This window comes from Oncorhynchus keta, chromosome 20, assembly GCF_023373465.1.
Source record: "Oncorhynchus keta strain PuntledgeMale-10-30-2019 chromosome 20, Oket_V2, whole genome shotgun sequence".
In the NCBI taxonomy this organism is placed as follows: Eukaryota; Metazoa; Chordata; class Actinopteri; order Salmoniformes; family Salmonidae; genus Oncorhynchus; species Oncorhynchus keta.
Window position 1 is genome coordinate 9047621 of NC_068440.1, and position 20923 is coordinate 9068543.

General features: G+C 42.7%; 2 protein-coding genes across 2 annotated transcripts; one reads left to right on the forward strand and one right to left on the reverse strand.

The window, feature by feature from the left end:
- Positions 1 to 714: 714 nt before the first annotated feature.
- On the reverse strand, positions 715 to 6714 carry LOC118399294 (tubulin beta chain). Its single transcript, XM_035795272.2, has 4 exons — positions 6542 to 6714; positions 4059 to 4167; positions 3204 to 3314; positions 715 to 2989 (listed from the first exon to the last, which is right to left on the reverse strand). The coding sequence occupies exons 1-4, from the start codon at positions 6596 to 6598 to the stop codon at positions 1932 to 1934; spliced, it is 1335 nt and encodes a 444-aa protein (XP_035651165.2). The 5' UTR covers positions 6599 to 6714; the 3' UTR covers positions 715 to 1931.
- Positions 6715 to 8278: 1564 nt separating this feature from the next.
- Positions 8279 to 20304, forward strand: LOC118399050 (flotillin-1-like). Its single transcript, XM_035794809.2, has 13 exons — positions 8279 to 8557; positions 9249 to 9309; positions 9570 to 9645; positions 9786 to 9876; positions 10350 to 10493; positions 11236 to 11355; positions 11477 to 11572; positions 11938 to 12090; positions 12201 to 12382; positions 15962 to 16007; positions 16299 to 16436; positions 16691 to 16855; positions 17550 to 20304. Exons 1-13 carry the CDS (start codon positions 8318 to 8320, stop codon positions 17568 to 17570), a joined length of 1533 nt encoding a protein of 510 aa, XP_035650702.1. The 5' UTR covers positions 8279 to 8317; the 3' UTR covers positions 17571 to 20304.
- The last annotated feature ends 619 nt before the right edge of the window (positions 20305 to 20923 follow it).

Consider the following 20923-nt stretch of genomic DNA (forward strand, 5'->3'; position numbering starts at 1 on the left):
TATTATGACTTCACTTCTTGTTTGCCTTGATGTTTGATTAAAAAAATAACAAATATAACTGTTTTATACCAACAAATGTTTAAAAAGATATAGTTTTACAGCTTTAGATATCATTTAGGCTACAATATCACAGTTATGGGCAGGTTAGTTACAGTGGTGGCTGATGATTTAAACAAATTCAAAATGGCCCTACATTCATGACCTAATTCGTTTGTAATTTATCTGTTTTGACTATTTTTTTCCCTCCCCTTCTCTGAGTTTGTACTAACATAAGAAGAGCCAAGGTATTCTCCAATTCCAAACCTATTTTTTACGAAGCATGATCTGACAGATACAATTTGATTCGTCTGCCACTGCTTGTGCCCTTTTGGAATTAATCACAGACTCAGGCAGAGGAATCTACATATGCTAATCTAGTGTATTAGACAAAGGCAAAACAAGATAGCAATATTTTGGAAGATCATTTGGGTTTATCTGCTGTTCAAGTGCTTATTCATATTCTTTTATAATCTCGTTTTACAAATAGCCTAAACACCCAAAGGATGTTTTGCCTTTTCCAAACAGTTTATTGATATAATATTTGTTTCTATTTAACTGATTTTCTAAATGTTCAATGCGAGGGTGTTACAGCAAATGTTTGCAATGGTTTCATTGTGAATGTATTATTGCTTCATTATACCACAATATTATTTTCCAATAAAAACACCAGAGAGGTTTTCTAAAAAGGACTTTTTATTTCTCCCCAGGGGCACCTTGCTTTTCACTTTCTCAGAGATCATTTTGTAAATAATCAGAATAGAAAAAAACAAAGAAAACACATACAAGAGAGTTGCAGTTTCATCCCTTCATAGTGCAGTACAGATGTCAACAATACCTGACACTATAGCCGGGTTTGGACATGTAGATAACCTGGCTTAGACCTAAAATAACAATGACAATCTATGTGAATAGTGGTTAAAAATGTTCTGTACACACACATTTGCAAAATGGAATACAATTCCTGGACCTCTCCCCATTAGGTTCCAGTTCCACTATCACTGAGATTGATAATACTGGTAGAACCCAACACATGTTCACTGGTCATTGCCAAGATATTGTTGTCTGTTATAAAGCTCCATTGGCACTATCAAACTAAATCCATCGATTCATTTTCATCCCATCTTTGTCTATGTCATCCTGTATTCACAGACGTTGGTTGGCGTCCGGGGAAGGGCGGCTCCAGGTGGCACAGACACCTTCATTAAAGTCAGGCCAGAATCGAGCCACCGTTCAGAAGTTAATTAGTTTGATCCCAGATCTGTTTGCCAATGACGTGGCAATGACCATTGAAGTTGGTGGCAAGACAGCACAAACAGATCTGGGACCAGGCTATAAGTTAATAACCATAGTCTCAAAATCAGAACTGTGGGGTGAGAGGTCCTGTAGTGCTTATGTGGTCACATTCACATTTATTTGTGACATGATTAAATGCAAAATCATGGCAACAACAAAAATAACACTGAAAATAACAGGAACAATTGTCATAGGCACAGGCTTCTTCTTTAACTTTCTTTCAACAATTTTGTTTCTTAACGTACTTATTTATTAAATGGTGTCACAGTAAATGGAATGCAGACTGCGTCCGGTTTATTTGTTCATAATGCTGCTTGTCACTCCTCTCCTCTCTTACTGACATTCATTCTCCCTTGTCCAGTCACATTCTTCAGTCATTCTGTTCTCGTTGAGCCATTTCAACCATTTTCAGATTTGATCCTCCATTTCTGGGTGTGCAATTGGGCCCCTCCTCTTCTCAGCTACGTTCTATAGTATTTCTCCAGTTTTCTTTTGGCACTTTTCTTGTTTTCCTCTTTTTGTGGTATTTTGTTATTTTCCGGCTTTCCGTAGGACTTTTCTTCATTCTTCCACCTCGCTCATGTTGCTTCACTCCGTCTTTAAGCGTCCTCCTCAGCCTCCTCCTCAAACTCACCTTCCTCCTCTGCGGTGGCGTCCTGGTACTGCTGGTACTCAGACACCAGGTCGTTCATGTTGCTCTCTGCCTCAGTGAACTCCATCTCGTCCATGCCCTCTCCAGTGTACCAATGGAGGAAGGCCTTGCGGCGGAACATGGCGGTGAACTGCTCAGAGATACGCTTGAACAGCTCCTGGATGGCCGTGCTGTTGCCGATGAAGGTGACGGCCATTTTGAGGCCTCTTGGAGGAATGTCGCAGACGGCAGTCTTGACGTTGTTGGGGATCCATTCAACAAAGTAGCTGCTGTTCTTGTTCTGGACGTTGAGCATCTGCTCGTCCACCTCCTTCATGGACATGCGGCCACGGAAGACAGCGGCGACAGTGAGGTAGCGACCGTGACGCGGGTCACATGCGGCCATCATGTTCTTGGCGTCGAACACTTGCTGGGTGAGTTCCGGCACGGTGAGGGCACGGTACTGCTGGCTCCCCCTGCTGGTGAGGGGGGCGAAGCCGGGGATGAAGAAGTGGAGACGGGGGAAAGGCACCATGTTCACAGCCAATTTACGGAGGTCGGCGTTGAGCTGGCCGGGGAAACGCAGGCAGGTGGTCACTCCGCTCATGGTGGCCGACACCAGGTGGTTGAGGTCTCCGTAAGTCGGCGTGGTGAGTTTGAGGGTCCGGAAGCAGATGTCGTAGAGAGCCTCGTTGTCAATGCAGAAGGTCTCGTCCGTGTTCTCTACAAGTTGGTGAACCGAGAGGGTGGCATTGTAGGGCTCCACCACCGTGTCTGACACTTTAGGGGAGGGCACCACGCTGAAGGTGTTCATGATGCGGTCGGGGTACTCTTCACGGATCTTGCTGATGAGCAGGGTGCCCATGCCCGAGCCAGTGCCCCCACCCAGGGAGTGGGTGAGCTGGAATCCCTGGAGGCAGTCGCAGCTCTCAGCTTCTTTCCTCACCACATCCAGGACTGAGTCCACCAGCTCTGCTCCCTCAGTGTAGTGGCCCTTTGCCCAGTTGTTTCCTGCACCGCTTTGACCTAGAAACATAGGAGGAAAGGGGGGTCATTTGAAGGAGAAAAGGGGAAGTGAGGAGAACACCTCAAACCCTATTTTACTTCAAAAATGACAGGACGGTTACATAATATGTATTTATTTTAATCACACAGTTTAATTTCCCTATGTGCTAACTAAAAGTGATATGTCCCATACATTTCCAAGCAGTGCTAAACTCATACCCCTCTAATTCCTTACCAAACACAAAGTTGTCTGGTCTGAAGATCTGTCCGAAGGGTCCGGATCTGACAGAATCCATGGTGCCGGGCTCCAGGTCCACTAGGACCGCTCTGGGTACATACTTGCCACCTACAAGAGAGACAAAGATAGACACACACACCAGCTCAATACTGCAGGGAACAATGGGCTATATGATGTCAAGGGGAGAGGAGTTCCTGTCTGTCCTCCAGGGGGAGGACAAAATATATCACGTCCTTACACCTCCATTAGTCCACGAATTGAGTGATCCTATTCAGTATCCCTTGCCACGTTGATATTTTCACCCATTACATTACATTATGGATATCATTTAAATTAATCTCAATTTCAATAGAATAAATGCATATATGTATGTTTGCATATACAGTACCAGTCAAAAGGTTTGACACATCTACTCATTCAAGGGTTTTTTCTTTATTTGTACTATTTACTACATTGTAGAATAATAGTGAAGACATCAAAACTATGAAATAATAAGGATCAAGACTGTTGGAAAAGCATTCCAGGTGAAACTGGTTGAGAGAATGCCAAGAGTGTGCAAAGCTGTCATCAAGGCAAAGGGTGGCTACTTTGACGAATCTCAAATATAAAACATATTTAGATTTGTTTCACACTTTTTTAGTTACTACATGATTCCATATGTGTCATTTCATACTTTTGATGTCTTCACTATTATTCCACAATTTCGAAAACAGTAAAAATAAAGAATAACCCTTGAATGAGTAGGTATCTCCAAACTTTTGACTGGTACTGTATGTACATGTCTGTGTAAGCACCAAACACATTATTCTGTTGAAATGTTCTTTGTAACTGTAGAGGGTGGAGATGTGCTACCTGAAGCCTCGTTGTAGTAGACACTGATCCTGTCCAGCTGCAGGTCGCTGTCTCCGTGGTAGGTGCCTGTTGGGTCGATGCCATGTTCATCGCTGATCACCTCCCAGAACTAAAGTGGTCAGATCGATAAAAGTCAACAAGAGGCTTGAATTGACACAGGCCAGCACTCCTAAAGTGCAGGTTGCGCTAAGAGGCTGAACTACCAACGTAATGTAATAGCCCATTCACTTGAGGGGTGGTGTGAGGTCAAGTGGTTGGGAAGCTGAGCTATTAATGTATATTTGGTTGTTGTTACTATATTATTACATTAGAAATGTAATGAAAAAAAATGACTATTGCTGTAAAGATGAACATGGCCATATACCATATAAGGTCACTTACATATCATGCAAGACAAACTATTAAGTTAAGTTGAACCATATACCATATGGATATTCAATACGTTACATAATTCCAAAACTATTCAAAATGTCTCCCAGTGGCATTGTCTATCCTGGCACAGATGTGTGCTCTGGACTTCCCTGGTATCACACAGGTGAAAAATTGCTGTCGAATTCTCTCAGGGAGTGTAGAATGCAGATGTTGGCATTGGCTCAGAAACAACCCTCAGTTCCATCCCTCCTGAGGCAAATCCAATAAATAAGTACCTTCGCAGTCACAAGACATTATACTAGAATAAGGACCATCCATGAAGATTCATTATAAGTGGCTAAGAGAGAAGCAGTACTCTGTAGGCTACCACATAAGCAGGAAAAGTATAACCATCCCAGAGGAATTAGACTGCTGGGACAGATTGATGGGGTGAGACGTTAAGGCGAAACTTCGTTAAGGAAGTGGCACAGACTGTCACACGAACTCAACTGACCCTATTCTGAAATGGAGAGAGAGGACACTGTGTTATATCATACACCTATTGATCTTTCACTCCACTTTGAAATCCAAACTTTAACCCCTCACAATAACAAGAAAGATTAGCGACATGGCCAATTCTTGTTCACCGTGCTAATACAAAATTCTCATTTAACACATCAACAAGTTAGGGCTACCAAATTAGGCGAGTGACACACTCCGTTCCCATCCACCACAAAGGGTAGGGCTGAATAGATTTATCTAGCGAACCGGTATAGACAGCATATTTAAAGAGAGTAATTGAGGCCTTGTGTGGATATTAAATTATGTTGATTACATTTCACTGGACCCTCCATGCTGGTGTTCCCAAATGGTGTTGTGTAAAATAACTAAGTTGAGGATAGAAATATATCGGCTACACTAAAGCGTCCGCTCGGCTCTGTATATCACAAAGCATTGAGTCATTTAAATTACGTCATCTGCTCTGCTTGTCTACCACTTGTTCATATCCCTCCCCCTCGCCCAGATGCCCCCGTCTCAGAGTTTTTGGCATTCGTTCCTCGCTCCTGCCTACCTCAGCAACTTTCCCCTTTTTTCTTCTTAAATTACGTTTATTAAACTTCAACAATACAACGGCTATAGTTTCTCCGCTATTTTACATAATTCGTCATTGTGACATGAATATCATAGTGTTAATATTTTTTTTATTTTACTGGTTTATTATGCGCACTCAGCCAAGAGCCGGCGTGTGAATGCGCAACACGGCATGCGTTTCTGTCGTAAAATGTCCGTTACTCTTTTAAAGTTTGACTTTAACGTAAGTAACGTTACTTATGTAAATGTGTAATGCAAGGGAATACTGAGACTAAAATGATAGGAATCCTCGACTTGGCAAACCACAATAAAAAGGAAATAAATTGTCTCGAAAATGCTATATTTGTGCGTCAACATCTGTAAACGCCGGGGGTGAACTATATGAAGCTATTGTTTCTTGCCAGTGTCATAACGGTAGGACTAAGTGTCTTTTTAGTTGACTTATCATTTGTGTTTTAAAGTCTTCATTTTAGACATTTGTTTTTCGTTGTCTGTCGAAGGGAAGGCTATTCCAGACACAAAACAATGAGCGTGGCAGAGAGAGGCCAGACAGAGGGACACAGCCACACGCCCAGCGAATTCCTGTCTCGATAGACCCGTTACCTCACTATAAGAAAATAACTGTCAGCGTTCTTCCAGTTTCGCTTTCTTCTACGACTAGTTCACATTGACAAATTATAAATGTATATCCCATAAAGAACCAAACTAAATAGAAGTTAATTATAAATGTATATCCCATAAAGAACCAAACTAAATAGAAGTTTTACAACAGGATTGAAAAGGGGACAACAAAAGGGATATTATTTCCGGTACTCTTCATCCATTTAGATAACTTTAAATGGCCACCTCATGTTAGAAAAGACCATAACGGAACATTCTGCATTGAATGCTTATCATTTCGGCTAAGTGAAACATTTCGACTTAAAATACACATAGCCTAGAATACAACTTTTTGTCTCGAGAAGCAACAAATGGTACAATGCATTATTGATTAATTCCCAAATGTAAGCCTTGTTCATTTCAGTTTTCGAGATTCTTACCTTGGCCCCAATCTGGTTACCGCACTGGCCAGCCTGAATGTGCACGATTTCCCTCATTCTATATGCTAGTTATAATAGAAAATACAAGCGAAGATGTGGAGTGCTGTTATTGCCACAGTTGACCCACTGACCACTGTGAAGTATGTGGATGCCACCTTTGAGCAAGGCGGGACAAAGAATTTATAAGTCTGGATCGTGCCCAAACCGAGGCTTGAGCTAATGATTGGTCACGGTCTTCTGAAACCCAATCTTGATTGGCTGAGGAAAGAAAATCTAAGGGGTTTCTCTGCCGTAATGAAAGGGGCCGGAAGTAGAGAGGGAGTGCCGCGTCCCGTCCTGTCATCACTGTCCTGTTGGAGCAGGCCATGGAATGAGCACACTTGCTGTCAAAGATTTTGTAATGTATGACTTTCCTGCCATGCATCATGTAAGACTCCTATAGAGTTGGCTATTAATGTAAAAATATTTAGCTGGATAATATTTTTCCCCCTATTAGATGTGAAAACAGTCCCTATAATAACAAAATAAAAAGGGATATTATGTACAGTTATTGATTACCTGAAATCAGATCAGCCAAGACAAATCATTGACATATTGATAACCTTATTACAATAAATGCAAATATGTTCATCATCCAAAATATGAGTTTAAAACAAATATGCTTTAATGACGCTGTAAGTAACATAAAACTTTCCAGGACATAGACATGTCTTATATGTGCAGAAAGCTTAAATACTTGTTAATCTAACTGCACTGTCCAATTTACAGTAGCTATTACAGTAAAAAAAAAAATACCATGCTATTGTTTGAGGAGAGTGCACAACAACAAAAAACATTTATCACGGCAACTGGTTTGATACATTCACATCTGAAGGTAAATAATGTACTTACATTCAGTAATCTTACTCTGATTTGTCATCCCGAGAGTCCCAGAGATAAAATGTAGCATAGTTTGATAAAATCAATTTGTATATTAAAATGTAGTAATTGGGTTCTACCCCTGCTGTCTCTGGCTCCACACCCACCCCTCCAGGCCATCTAGATGTGTGAAAGTTAATGTATAAGCTAATGATCCATCATATATGACATCCCTGGGAGTGTATAAACTTACATTTTGTAGTACCATATAATTTCTGTATGTTCTCTAAAATGTTCTTGAAAATGTATTAATTGACCAATTCGGCACATTGTGCAGTATTACAATGCTCCACTGGATAAATAGGAAACTTTGCACATACACTGCTTCCATCTAGTGGCCAAAATCTAAATTGTGCCTAAACTGCAATATTATATTATGGCCTTTGTACTGCATTTCAAAGATGTAACATTGTCATTTTAGGCGAAAATGTTTCAAAAGGGTCCGATCCTTAGGACAATCATTCAATGCGGTGGTTGCATGAAGCAAAACATTCAAGTACAACCTGTCACATTGGTGCCGTGTCCCAGATCACAGCAGATTGGCCTCACTTGAAACAAGTTGGGTTGCCATCAGAACACACACACACACACACACACACACACACACACACACACACACACACACACACACACACACACACACACACACACACACACACACACACACACACACACACACACACACACACACATCCTCTCTTTTAAATAGGCATGATGCCTCCACATCCATCTAATGAGATACTGACACAACAAAGAACAAAAGGCAACTAAATTGCATAAAGTCAATAACTTTGTTGATATAGCTAAGTAATTCGATTGTGTATCCTAAATGCAAAAGTATTTCACACTGATCATTGAATGAAATCCAATTCACCACCTCACCACAAGATGGCGACAGCACATTTTGCAATGGGCGTGAGACGATGGATAGACGCTTTTGACGGGAAGAGCTATAACGGGACAGAAGCTTCATATATACATACTGGCATTGGACAGACGACAGCAATAATAACACTGCTGTATTTTGAGAGCCAAAAACAGTATTGCTGCATTGCATCTATACATTTGCATTCTGCATTAGTTCATTCTGTCAAATTGGTAAGTGATCGGATATATTTTGACTAATCTTTAGATTGATTTGATGCATCTCGGGTTGCAATATAAACAAACATCTGTGGAGTCTGGCAGAAATTATACATTTGTATCATTGCTAACACACCCCTGCATGTTTTATGAAAATCGTATTTGCATGTGTTTTGATACATTTGTTGATACAGTACATGGGCGTGTCTTCTATGCGCTTAATCAGCTAAATGTTCTGGGTGTGCTCGTGATACGGATGCTGCGCAACATTTACGCAGATTCAATTAACTGCAAGTGATGTCTGCTGACCCCTTGGATTTTCATGGGGAATGTTACAATAGTTGTAATACTGACTATCTGCTCAGATTCAGATTACATCTTAATAGAATATATTAAAAATGTAGTAACATTTAGTTACTTACAGCAGCTGTACCAAATTGTTATTATTAAACCAACTGTATAGATTTCATGCTGTCAAGCATGACTGATGAATTACAAATGCTTCAGCAATAGGCCAATGTAAGGCTCTGAAGTAAATCCACTGTCAGGCCCACTGTCAGGCCCACTGTCAGGCCCACTGTCAGGCCCACTGTCAGGCCCACTGCCTGGCCCACTGTCAGGCCCACTGCCTGGCCCACTGCCTGGCCCACTGCTTGGTATATGAAATGGTTTAATTAAATGGTGTGTTTTTTTTTTGTCTTTACAGCATCTGAGGAAGAAAAACATGTTCTACACGTGTGGTCCAAATGAGGCTATGGTGGTGTCAGGTCCATTCTCTAACCCAGTTTTTCCCAACCCTGGTCCTCCAGTTCCCCTAGTGCACATTTTACTTGTAGCCCTTGACAAACACACCTTGTTCAACTCATTGAGGGCTTGATGATTAGTTGACAAGTTGAATCAAGTGTGCTTGTCCAGGGTTACTCGAGGACCAGGGTTGTGAAACAGTGTAAACATGTACAATTAAAGAGCTGTAGGATGGTAATAATACTCTCATGTGTATCTCACCCCCCCTCTCTCTGTTTCCCAGGGTGCCTCCGTTCTCCTCCAGTAATGATTGCTGGAGGCAGAGTGTTTGTGCTTCCCTGTTTTCAGCAGATTCAGAGGTAAAGTTTCTTCTCCTGGTCATGTTTGCAAACACACACGGTAATGATCTGGCAATGTATTGCCATCTGCCCTTGTTTTGGGATATCATACCACCACATTGTGGAATGACCATATCTCTCCCTCCTTTCCTCTTGCCCAGGATCTCCCTGAACATTCTGACGCTGAGCGTGAAGAGTGAGAAAGTCTACACTCGACGTGGGGTTCCCATCTCGGTCACTGGTATTGCCCAGGTTAGTCTCTCCGTCTTTCTCGGTCTCCATTTCTGCCTGAGCCAATGAAAGTACACCATTCTGTCAAATCACCAGTCATTTAGACCTGTTTAGACACCCTAGTTTTGAACACAAGTGTAAGGGCTCTCTTTGATTAGGTAGGTAACAAGTAGATCATTAAAACTGGCTTGTGTCATTCATTTATGCACTGGCATTAAATTTTGAAATACCTCACTCTCATGTGCTATGGACAGGACAGAGTAACCTTGCCTGTTGCAGTGTTGATACAGCTACTGCTGCTGTGTAGTTGGGTAGTGTACAGCAGATGCTTCTGTTTTTTAGCACTGTGCACACCTGAGTCGTGTTCATTAACTACCCCAAAAAAGACTACAACTACCCGAACTTGCTCAGGAATGCCCATTTTCGTTTTCTGCTTTAAAAAAAAAACATTTTTAAATGTTCATTTGCTATTATGTGTTCCCTCCTCCGTCCAGATGAAGATCCAGGGGCAGAACAAGGAGATGCTGGCCGCAGCCTGTCAGATGTTCATGGGGAAGTCGGAGGGCGAGATCGCCCAAATCGCCCTGGAGACGCTGGAGGGCCACCAGAGGGCCATCATCGCCCACCTGACTGTGGAGGTAAACTTGACAACACGAGGGGGGCGTGGGTTTTGACCTTTTTAGCACAGCTGTGCCGCGGTCGTAGGTACAAGATGAAGCCGCCGGCTACCCAATCACAATGCTTGTTTTGACCAACCCGTTGTAAAACAACTGTTTTGCAAGATGTCACAAACAGATCTGGGATCAGGCTACATTAAAGCAGTGCACTCATTTTAGTCCAACATAGAAACATTTCGGCACTATTTTGCCTTCTTCATCGGTACATGAGGTAAACTGGACAGCACCCTTACTGGCCACATCCACAGTTACAGTTGCAGATAAATAAACAGCACATTATAGATGCTCACTCATTTCAATGCAGTGAAGCCATGACCAAAGCCAAGAGCTATGGCCAGAGACACACTCCCCTATGTATTTATATGGACAGTGAAGCTAAAACTTTTTTCTATACTCCAGCATTTTGGAATTGAGGTCAAATAATTCATATGAGGCAACAGTACAGAATGTTGTAATTTGAGGGTACTTTTGTATGTACCATAGTCAGCACATTGCACAGCGGAACACTCTAGTTACACATGCAACAGTTGTATATACATCAGTACCATAGTCATATGGATATCTGTGTCTGGCTACGTGTTCAACAACTTGTACATAGTAACACGATGGAGCGGGAACACGGCAACTTTTTACTGTCATGACAATTGCACTAAACACAAGCATATCAACATTGGTACGAACCCAGTTATTTCACCCCCTCCAGGAGATCTACAGGGACCGTAAGAAGTTCTCAGAGGAGGTGTTCAAGGTGGCCTCGTCCGACCTGTTCAACATGGGCATCAGCGTGGTCAGCTACACGCTCAAAGACGTTCACGACGACCAGGTGTTTCTCGCGCTCTTCTTTCAATGGAGACTCCATTGATTCAACTACTCCAATGCTGGATAAATAATGAAGCCTAAACTAAAAAGTAACCAATGTTGTTCTCTTCCTCTCTGTGGTTCAGGACTACCTCCACTCCCTGGGGAAGTCCAGGACCGCCCAGGTGCAGAAAGACGCCCGCATCGGAGAGGCCCAGTTCAAGCGGGATGCTGTGATCATGGTGAGCCACCTGTCCCTTCTCTCTGCTCTCTCCTCCTTTCTACCTTCTTCTCTTCTTGCGCCCTTTATCCTGTCCCTTTCTCTTGTTTATTTCTGAGTTCTCCATCACGTTCCTTCGCTGTGTTTTCCCCTATTCTCTCTCTCTCTCTCTCTCTCTCTCTCTCTCTCTCTCTCTCTCTCTCTCTCTCTCTCTCTCTCTATTCTCATTCTCTCTCTCTCTCTCTCATTCTCTCTCTCTCTCTCTGTCATTCTCTCTCTCTCTCTCTGTCATTCTCTCTCGCTCTCTCTCTCTGTCATTCTCTCTCGCTCTCTCTCTCTCGCTCTCTCTCTGTCATTCTCTCTCTCTCTCTCTCTCTCTCTCTGTAGGAAGCCCATGCCAAGCAGGAGAAGATCTCAGCCCAGCACGTCAATGAGATCCAGATGGCCATGGCTCAGAGGGACTATGAGCTGAAGAAAGCATCCTACGACATCGAGGTCAACACCAAGAAGGCAGAATCTGAGATGGCCTACCAGCTACAGGTATGTCCATAATATTGCACTGATACTTGGATGTATTGTAAAACACATAGAAATGGTCATAGAGAGTACTACTGAGATCTTGGGCTTACCATTTGAACCATCCCCGTCAGGTGGCCAAGACCAAGCAGCTCATTGAGGAGGAGAAGATGCAGGTCCAGGTGGTGGAGCGCTCTCAGCAGATCATGCTCCAGCAGCAGGAGATCACCCGCAAGGAGAAGGAGCTGGAGGCCAAGGTGAAGAAGCCTGCTGAGGCCACGAGATACCAAATCGAGAAGCTGGCCGAGGCCCAGCGGTGAGTACCAGATAGGGTTGGGCTGATATATGATTAAATCGAATGTTGTGGTATGCAAGACGATATATCGTGATGTACAAGACCATATCAAATCAAATGTATTTATAAAGCCCTTTTTACACCTGCAGATGTCACAAAGTGCTTATGTAGAAAAACAGCCTAAAACCCCAAACGGCAAGCAATGCAGATGTAGAAGCACGGCGGCTAGGAAAAACTCCCTAGAAAGTCAGGAGCCTAGGAAGAAACCTGGAGAGGAAACAAGGCTCTCTGAGGGTCTGGCCAGTCCTCTTCTAGCTATGCCGGGGGAGATTATAACAATATATGGACATTAAAACTTCTTATGGCTGGGGGGCAGTATTGAGTAGAAGAAATCCAAACAGGAAGTGAGAAATCTGAGGTTGGTTGATTTTCAACACAGTTCCTATTGAAATCCCATTGAGATATTAATAAAGTTGCACTTCCTAGGGCTTCCACTAGATGTCAACCGTCTATAGAAATTTGAATGAGGCTTCTACTGTGTTGTGGGACTGAATAAGAGCAGAATGAGCCAGGTGTCTGGCATAGAGCCATTTCCTGGTCACGCGCATTCCACATGATATCCACTGATATCCACTCCGTTGCTCCTCAAGACACAAAGGAATTCTCCGGTTGGAACTTTATTGAAGATTTATGATAAAAACATCCGAATGATTGATTCTGTACTTAGTTTGAAATGTTTCTTCGACCTGTATGTAATATACATTTTTTAAGTTTTTGTCCGAAGTAACACTCGACCAGAATGAGCGTTTGGATATGTATACCAAATGCGCTAACAAAAGGAGGTATTTGGACATAAATAACGGACATTATCGAACAAAACAAACATTTATTGTGGACCTGGGATTGCATTCTGATGAAGATCATCAAAGGTAAGGGAATATTTATCATGTAATTTCTGGTTTCTGTTGACTCCAACATGGCGACTAATTTTATTATTTTTCTGAGCGCCATGTCCGATTATTGCATGGTTTGCTTTTTCCGTAATGTTTTTTTGAAATCTGACACAGCGGTTGCATTAAGGAGAGGTATATCTATAATTCCATGTGTACAACTTGTATTATCATCTACATTTATGATGAGTATTTCTGTTGAATCGATGTGGCTATGCAAAATCACTGGATGTTTTTGGAACTAGTGAATGTAACGCGCCAATGTAAACTCATATTTTGATATAAATATTAACTTGTTTGTATTGTGTAACATGAAGCCCTATGAGTGTCATTTGATGAAGATCATCAAAGGTTAATGATTCATTTGATCTCTATTTGTGCTTTTTGTGACTGCTATCTTTGGCTGGAAAAATGGCTGTGCTTATTCTGTGGCTTGGTGGTGACCTAACATAATCGTTTGTTGTGCTTTTGCTGTAAAGCGTATTTGAAATCGTACACTGTGGTGGGATTAACAACAAGATTACCTTTAAAATGGTATAAAATATATGTATGTTTGAGGAATTTTATTATGAGATTTCTGTTTTGAATTTGGCGCCCTGCACTTTCACTGGCTGTGGTCATATCGATCCCGTTAATGGGATTTCAGCCCATTAACGGGATGTTAAAGTGTTAAGGCCAGATTGTTCGTCAAGATGTTTAAACGTTCATAGATGACCAGCAGGGTCAAATAATAATCACAGTGGTTGTAGAGGTTGCAACAGGTCTGTACCTCAGGAGTAAATGTCAGTTGGCTTTTCATAGCCGAGCATTCAGAGATCGAGACAGCGGGTTCGAGAGAGAGTGATTGAGCGATTGAGAGAGACAGCAGGTCTGGGACAGGGTAGCACGTCCCATGAACAGGTCAGGGTTCCATAGCCGCAGGCAGAACAGTTGAAACTGGAGCAGCAGCATGAGGGACAGACAGTAGTCATCAGACCAGGTAGTCCTGAGGCATGGTCCTAGGGCTCAGGTCCTCCGGGAGGGGAGGGGGAGAGAGAGAATTAGAGGGAGCATACTTAAATTCACGCAGGACACCAGATAAGACAAAAGAATTACACCAGATATAACAAACAGACTGACCCTAGCCCCCCGACACATAAACTATTGCAGCATAGATACTGGATGCTGAATTAGAGGGGGTCGGGGGACACTGTGGCCCCGTCAGACGATACCCCCGGACAGGACCAACCAGGCAGGATATAACCCCACCCACTTTGCCAAATCACAGCCCCCACACCACTAGAGGGATATCAACAGACCACCAATTTACTAGTCTGAGACAAGGCTGAGTATAGCCCACATAGATCTCCTCCAATGCATAAGCCCGAGGGAGTGCAATACCAGACAGGAAGATCACGTCTGTGACTCAACCGACTCAAGTGACGCACCCCTCCAAGTGACCCACCCCTCCAAGTGACGCACCCCTCCAAGTGACACACACCTCCAAGTGACGCACCCCTCCTAGTGAAGCACCCCTCCAAGTGACGCACCCCTCCAAGTGATGCACCCCTCCAAGTGACGCACCCCTCCAAGTGACGCATCCTCCAAGTGAAGCACCCCTCCAAGTGACGCACCCCTCCAAGTGATGCACCCCTCCAAGTGACGCACCCCTCTTAATGAAGCACCCCCGCTCCTAGTGATGTACCCCTCCAAGTGACGCACCCCTAGTAGTGACGCACCCCTCCTAGTGACGCACCCCTCCAAGTGACGCACCCCTCTTAATGAAGCACCCCTCTTAATGAAGCACCCACGCTCCTAGTGATGTACCCCTCCAAGTGACGCACCCCTAGTAGTGACGCACCCCTCTTAATGAAGCACCCCTCTTAATGAAGCACCCACGCTCCTAGTGACGCACCCCTCCTAGTGAAGCACCACTCCTAGTGAAGCACCCCTCTTAATGAAGCACCCCCGCTCCTAGTGATGTACCCCTCCAAGTGACGCACCCCTAGTAGTGACGCACCCCTCCTAGTGACGCACCCCTCCAAGTGACGTACCCCTCCTAGTGACGCACCCCTCCAAGTGACGCACCCCTCCAAGTGACGCACCCCTCCTAGTGACGCACCCCTCCTAGTGATGCACCTCTCCAAGTGACGCACCCCTCCCCTCCTATTCTCTATTTGAACTTTTCTAATCAAAACAGTGCATTTCTATCAGTTAGGCTGTATCAATATGTTGAAAATGAAGTCTAAATGAATTAACTAAACCTTATTGTTTTGCGTTACTAAGGTTATTTAATTAGAATGTGACTAATATCTTAAATAAGTTTTAAAAAATTGCCTCGTCTGGAAATATCTAGTCATTAATGGCACAAAATTATTATATTGGATATATCGCGATATTTGGAGTAGCATAACGTAGAAGGGCTCTCCCCAAATATCGCCCCAACCCTCGTACCAGCCACAGGTCTCAAAATGACCTTTCACAAATTATATATAGCATTTTGTGAACAATTTACTGCGTAGACATTGAAAATATACTAGATATTAATGCGTTCCATGGAGTACGAGACAGACAAACAAATATACAAACTATACTGAATATGTACTATGTACTTTATACTGTACACCTAACAGGCAAAACAAGGTGTAAATAATTGTTTTTTTCCCCACAGTGCACAGCTCATTATGGAGGCTGAGGCTGAGGCAGAGTCCATAAGGGTGAGTGTGTCTATAACTATCACATTGTTACTATAGGACTGTTACTGCTCCAAGCTTGTTTTAACCCTAAAAGCAGTTCATTCTTGTGTCTGGGACTCGTATAAGCAGAGAGCACTTTCACAGTAAGAGAAGGCCATGTTTACCACACTCAAGTCTTCTAGCTTGTTTCATCAATACTACTAAATCCTGCCGTGAACTTATGATAAGTTACACCTAAACAAGCCGTAACAACATAGTATGTCACAGTAATAAAATAAAACCGTCAAAAATGTTCTTCTCTCTCTATCTCAGATTAAGGGTGATGCGGAGGCCTTTGCTGTGGAGGCGAAGGGGAGAGCTGAGGCGGAGCAGATGGCCAAGAAGGCCGAAGCCTTCCAGCAGTACAAGGAGGGAGCCATGGTGGACATGCTGCTGGAGCAACTACCACTAGTAGGAAAACCTTTTCAAGACATAGAGCTCAAATACACACTTAGGGGGGAATCATCATTTGAGGTGTGCGCATTCAAATATTGCGCAAGTCATGCATTGAATTGAAGATTTGCGTGAAAAAGTCATACAACTCAAGTGAAGTTAGTTTGAATGCAGAATTGCACGTCGTTATAGAGTCCAACATCTGAGCCCTGGTGCGAGCTTTTGGGCTGAGGAACTGGGCGAATAAGTGTATGTTCTCTGACCACCTCTAGATGGCGGAAGAGATCAGCAGGCCTCTGGCGCAGGCTCAGAAGATCACCATGATTTCCAGCGGGGGTACCGAGGTGGGCGCGGCCAAGCTCACAGGAGAGGTGCTAGACATCATGACCCGCCTTCCGGCAACGGTGGAGAAACTGACGGGAGTCAACATCTCACAGGTGAGACAGCCTAACCAACGATGTGTGACGTATTATATAACAAGAGGACTGTTACTTGTCCGAACAACAGTTTTCTCAGTAGGTCTCCAATTAATGAGCCAGTGGTTACCCCCACACAATATAGTTTTATTGTCACATACACCGGATAGGTGCAGTCAAATGTGTTTTACAGAGTCTGCCGTACTAGTACAGTGCCCGTGAAGCAAATTGGGGCTAAATGCCTTACTCACGGGCACATGGGCAGATTTTTCACTTTGTGGGCTCAGGTATTTGAACCAGCGACCTTTCGGTTGCTGGCCCAGCGCTCTAACCACTAGGCTACCTGCCACCCCTGATCCAGAGTTATATTTCACAGATTAGGATGTACAAAATGACTTGCCAGATAACTGTGACAAACACAGATCTATATGTATAACTCTTCATTCTACGGTTGATAAAGAATGCTCAAGGTTAATATGGTCACTGTAAGCATCAAGTACAGGATAGTACATCGTTTACATTTCCGGTTACTATTGTTCGTAATGTTCGTCAACCCAGTTGGCTAATTCGCTGATCCAACTTTGTGAATCCCTGCTCCTGTTGGTGTTCTATGCTAAGGCTTCATTTTCTCTCTTTCCCCCCCACACACACACCCTCTCGCTCTCTGTCTCTCTCTCCATCTCCCTCTCTCTCAACCTGTCCTTCCATTCTCTAGGTGACAACTCATATGGGCTGAGGACTCCGGTGCTCAGGCAAACCTATTTCACAACCCTGCCTACTACCACAGCCTTTAACTCTCTCCTCAAGTATGTTATGCCAAAAAACATGTTGCCCTACGTAATTATTGGGACAGTGAAGCATTTTATCTTCTTTTGGCTCTATTCTCCAAAAGTTTGGATTTGAAATCAAACAATGACTGAGGTTAACGTGCAGACTGTCAGATTTTCATCCATATCGGGTGAACCGTTTACAAATTGCATTTGGAATTTTGGTGTCAATTTTATTGTAGATAAGAATAGAATATGTTTCTAAACACTTCTACATTGATGTGGATGCTACCATGATTAGGGACAATCCTGAGAAAGTGAGAAAGTTACAGATGCACAAATATTATATCCCAAAGACATGATAACCTCTCACCATAACAATAACAGGGGAGGTTAGCATTTTGGGGGGGTTATTATATTTGTGTGTCTGTTACTTTCTCACTCATCATTATTCACAATTCATTCAGGATTATCCCTAATCATGGTAGCATCCACATGAATGTAGAAGTGTTTAGAAACATATTCTATTCTTATCTACAATAAAAGTGACTCCAAAATGACACAATACATTATTTACCATTCATTTCTATTGGGAACAAAATAATCTGAAACCCAAAACAAACAACAAATGTATCCAACAGATTCGTAGGGTCACAAGCTTGATGTGGTCATTGCTGCTATGAATATGGAAACCAATACTAACCGTTTTACTACTTTTGAAGTATAGAGTCAAAATAAGAAAAAATTCTTCACTGTCCCAATAGTTATGGAGGGCACTGTGCTGTGTCTAGTATCTACCCTTCTATCAAGCCCCTCTTCTTTCCATGTGCCTTAATGCCCCTTTCTCTGCCTCGCTCACCTTTCACCTCTTTGCGTGTATATTTGTTGCATGATTCCCTCCTTCATAACTGGCTGTGTCCACTGCCTTGCTGCCAAACCCTAAGTGCATCTTAACTGGCGAGTTCAATGTAAACGCAGTCAAATCCTCCACCCAGTATTCATTTTTCTCTGTGCTCAGTCTTACTTATCAGAAGCAAAGGTGACCTGACCAAATCTGTATTTTTCTTTCATTGTTTTTAATGCTACTGGTGGTCGTTTTATTCTGACGAAATGTCATTGGTTAAGAGAGAAATGTCATGGCTTTGTTCGTACTACATTTGAGTAACAAGGAATATGTGCAAAATATGAACCATTCAAATTATTCATCGTGCTAATCTATACCTGCAAAGGCTTTTAGGAGAAGTAGTGTGAAATAAGCCAGTCAATTTAGCTGTTGTTTTTCTATATATTATTATTTTCTATGGATTTCTATCTGCGAAATGTGTGCTTTCCCATTTACGTGTGTCTACATTCACTGTTACAACACGCTATTTATGTGTTTTTGATGTTTTCGTTGCACTGCCTGTGTCTCACACCCTGAAGGGATGCGGTTTAATCGCTAGTCTTTAGAAAGGTCAAGCGGATTATGTAGCAGTTCTCACAGATGTGACTTGTATTCATTTTGTCCAGAGTGCTAGGCGACTGGTTTACTGCTCTGTTATAGCTGTCAAACCTGTCATTTGACGTTATAATCATGGAACTATTGCACTTCTGGCCAACACTACATAATGTGATGTTATTCTATCGATGTTCATTGAGATGTACTGTTATCATTGAAGCTACGCTGTTATTAAGGTGGTCCTCAGATCAACAGAAATAGTAGCTGTGGAAATGAATGATAAAGGGAGGAATTTTCAGTTACAAAAAAAAAGTGATTGACATCAGAAGTAAAAATAGAGGTGTCATATGTAAAAAGAAGCACTTCTGAAATCAGGTTGCGGTCTCTATTTGAGAACCTTTCGTAGCCTTAACTGAAGCTAGCTGTGTTGTATTGTACTACTAATAGACGTAACTACTAGTACATAATAGTATGATATACAAGTATTGAGTACATGGAACATATGTGGTGACATTGCATTTCATCAGAGGAAAGGCAAGCGGTCCTTCCTCATGTATACTGTATGTATGACTGGTTCAATCAAATGTCCCCTCTGGGGGTTGAATAAAGTACTATCTTACCGTTCAATCAATGCCTCAGATCAGTATGTTCAAGGGAAATAAGTCAGATAGCATAGCTTGCTAGCCCTGTGTGTCTCATGGCATTACAGGGTCTAAGGAGACGACTGACTCGGTATAGGAAGTGAGGTTGACAACTAACTTGCCTTATCTCCACACACTGTCACCCTCTGCCTCACCGTCGCCACATAAACTCCCTCCTATGAACAGATTTTTTTTCTCCTTCATTTTATTTATTTATGCGAAACACGAGACATTTGTTATATTTAAGTGTGGGTTTTTTTCAATATGATTTGTCAGGAGCCTGAATGCATGTGTCCTAACAGGTACTATTATAGCTCAGCAACCAAACCAGGAACTGTACCAGAGAATCCAGTATGGGAATATTTTAGATGTTGTAATTATTGTTGAAATGCTACTACTCTACCCATTTTAGTAAAATATTATCCGATTTTTTTGTTCAATTTAGTTTGAAACATTTTATACTGTACACAAAGATTTAAAAAAAAAACTGATTTGAAACATATGATTTTGTTATGTCAAGTTGTCACATTTATCTTCATTTATGAAGGGCCTTCTGAGTTCAGCGTGTTGGCCTGGTGTCCCATTCAGTTGTATCAGAAGACCAGAGTAATCAAACATCCTTATCCTTACATTTACATTTAAGTCATTTAGCAGACGCTCTTATCCAGAGCGACTTACAAATTGGTGCATACACCTTATGACAACCAGTGGAACAGCCACTTGCATCTAAATCTTGTTGGGGGAGAAGGGGGGTGAGAAGGATTACTTACCCTTACTTACCCTATCCTAGGTATTCCTTGAAGAGGTGGGGTTTCAGGTGTCTCCGGAAGGTGGTGATTGACTCCGCTGTCCTGGCGTCGTGAGGGAGTTTGTTCCACCATTGGGGGCCCAGGCAAGCAACAGTTTTGACTGGGCTGAGCGGGAACTGTACTTCCTCAGTGGTAGGGAGGCGAGCAGGCCAGAGGTGGATGAACGCAGTGCCCTTGTTTGGGTGTAGGGCCTGATCAGAGCCTGGAGGTACTGAGGTGCCGTTCCCCTCACAGCTCCGTAGGCGAGCACCATGGTCTTGTAGCGGATGCGAGCTTCAACTGGAAGTGTTACTAAGTGTTACCTTGTTTCTGTGTTGTGTCTTACTTTAACCAGGATATCATCTATTTTCATGGTTGTCCCCTGTTTTACTAAGAAATAATACCAATAGTTGCTTATTATATATTCTTCTTATTCTATGTTGAGCTTATTTCAG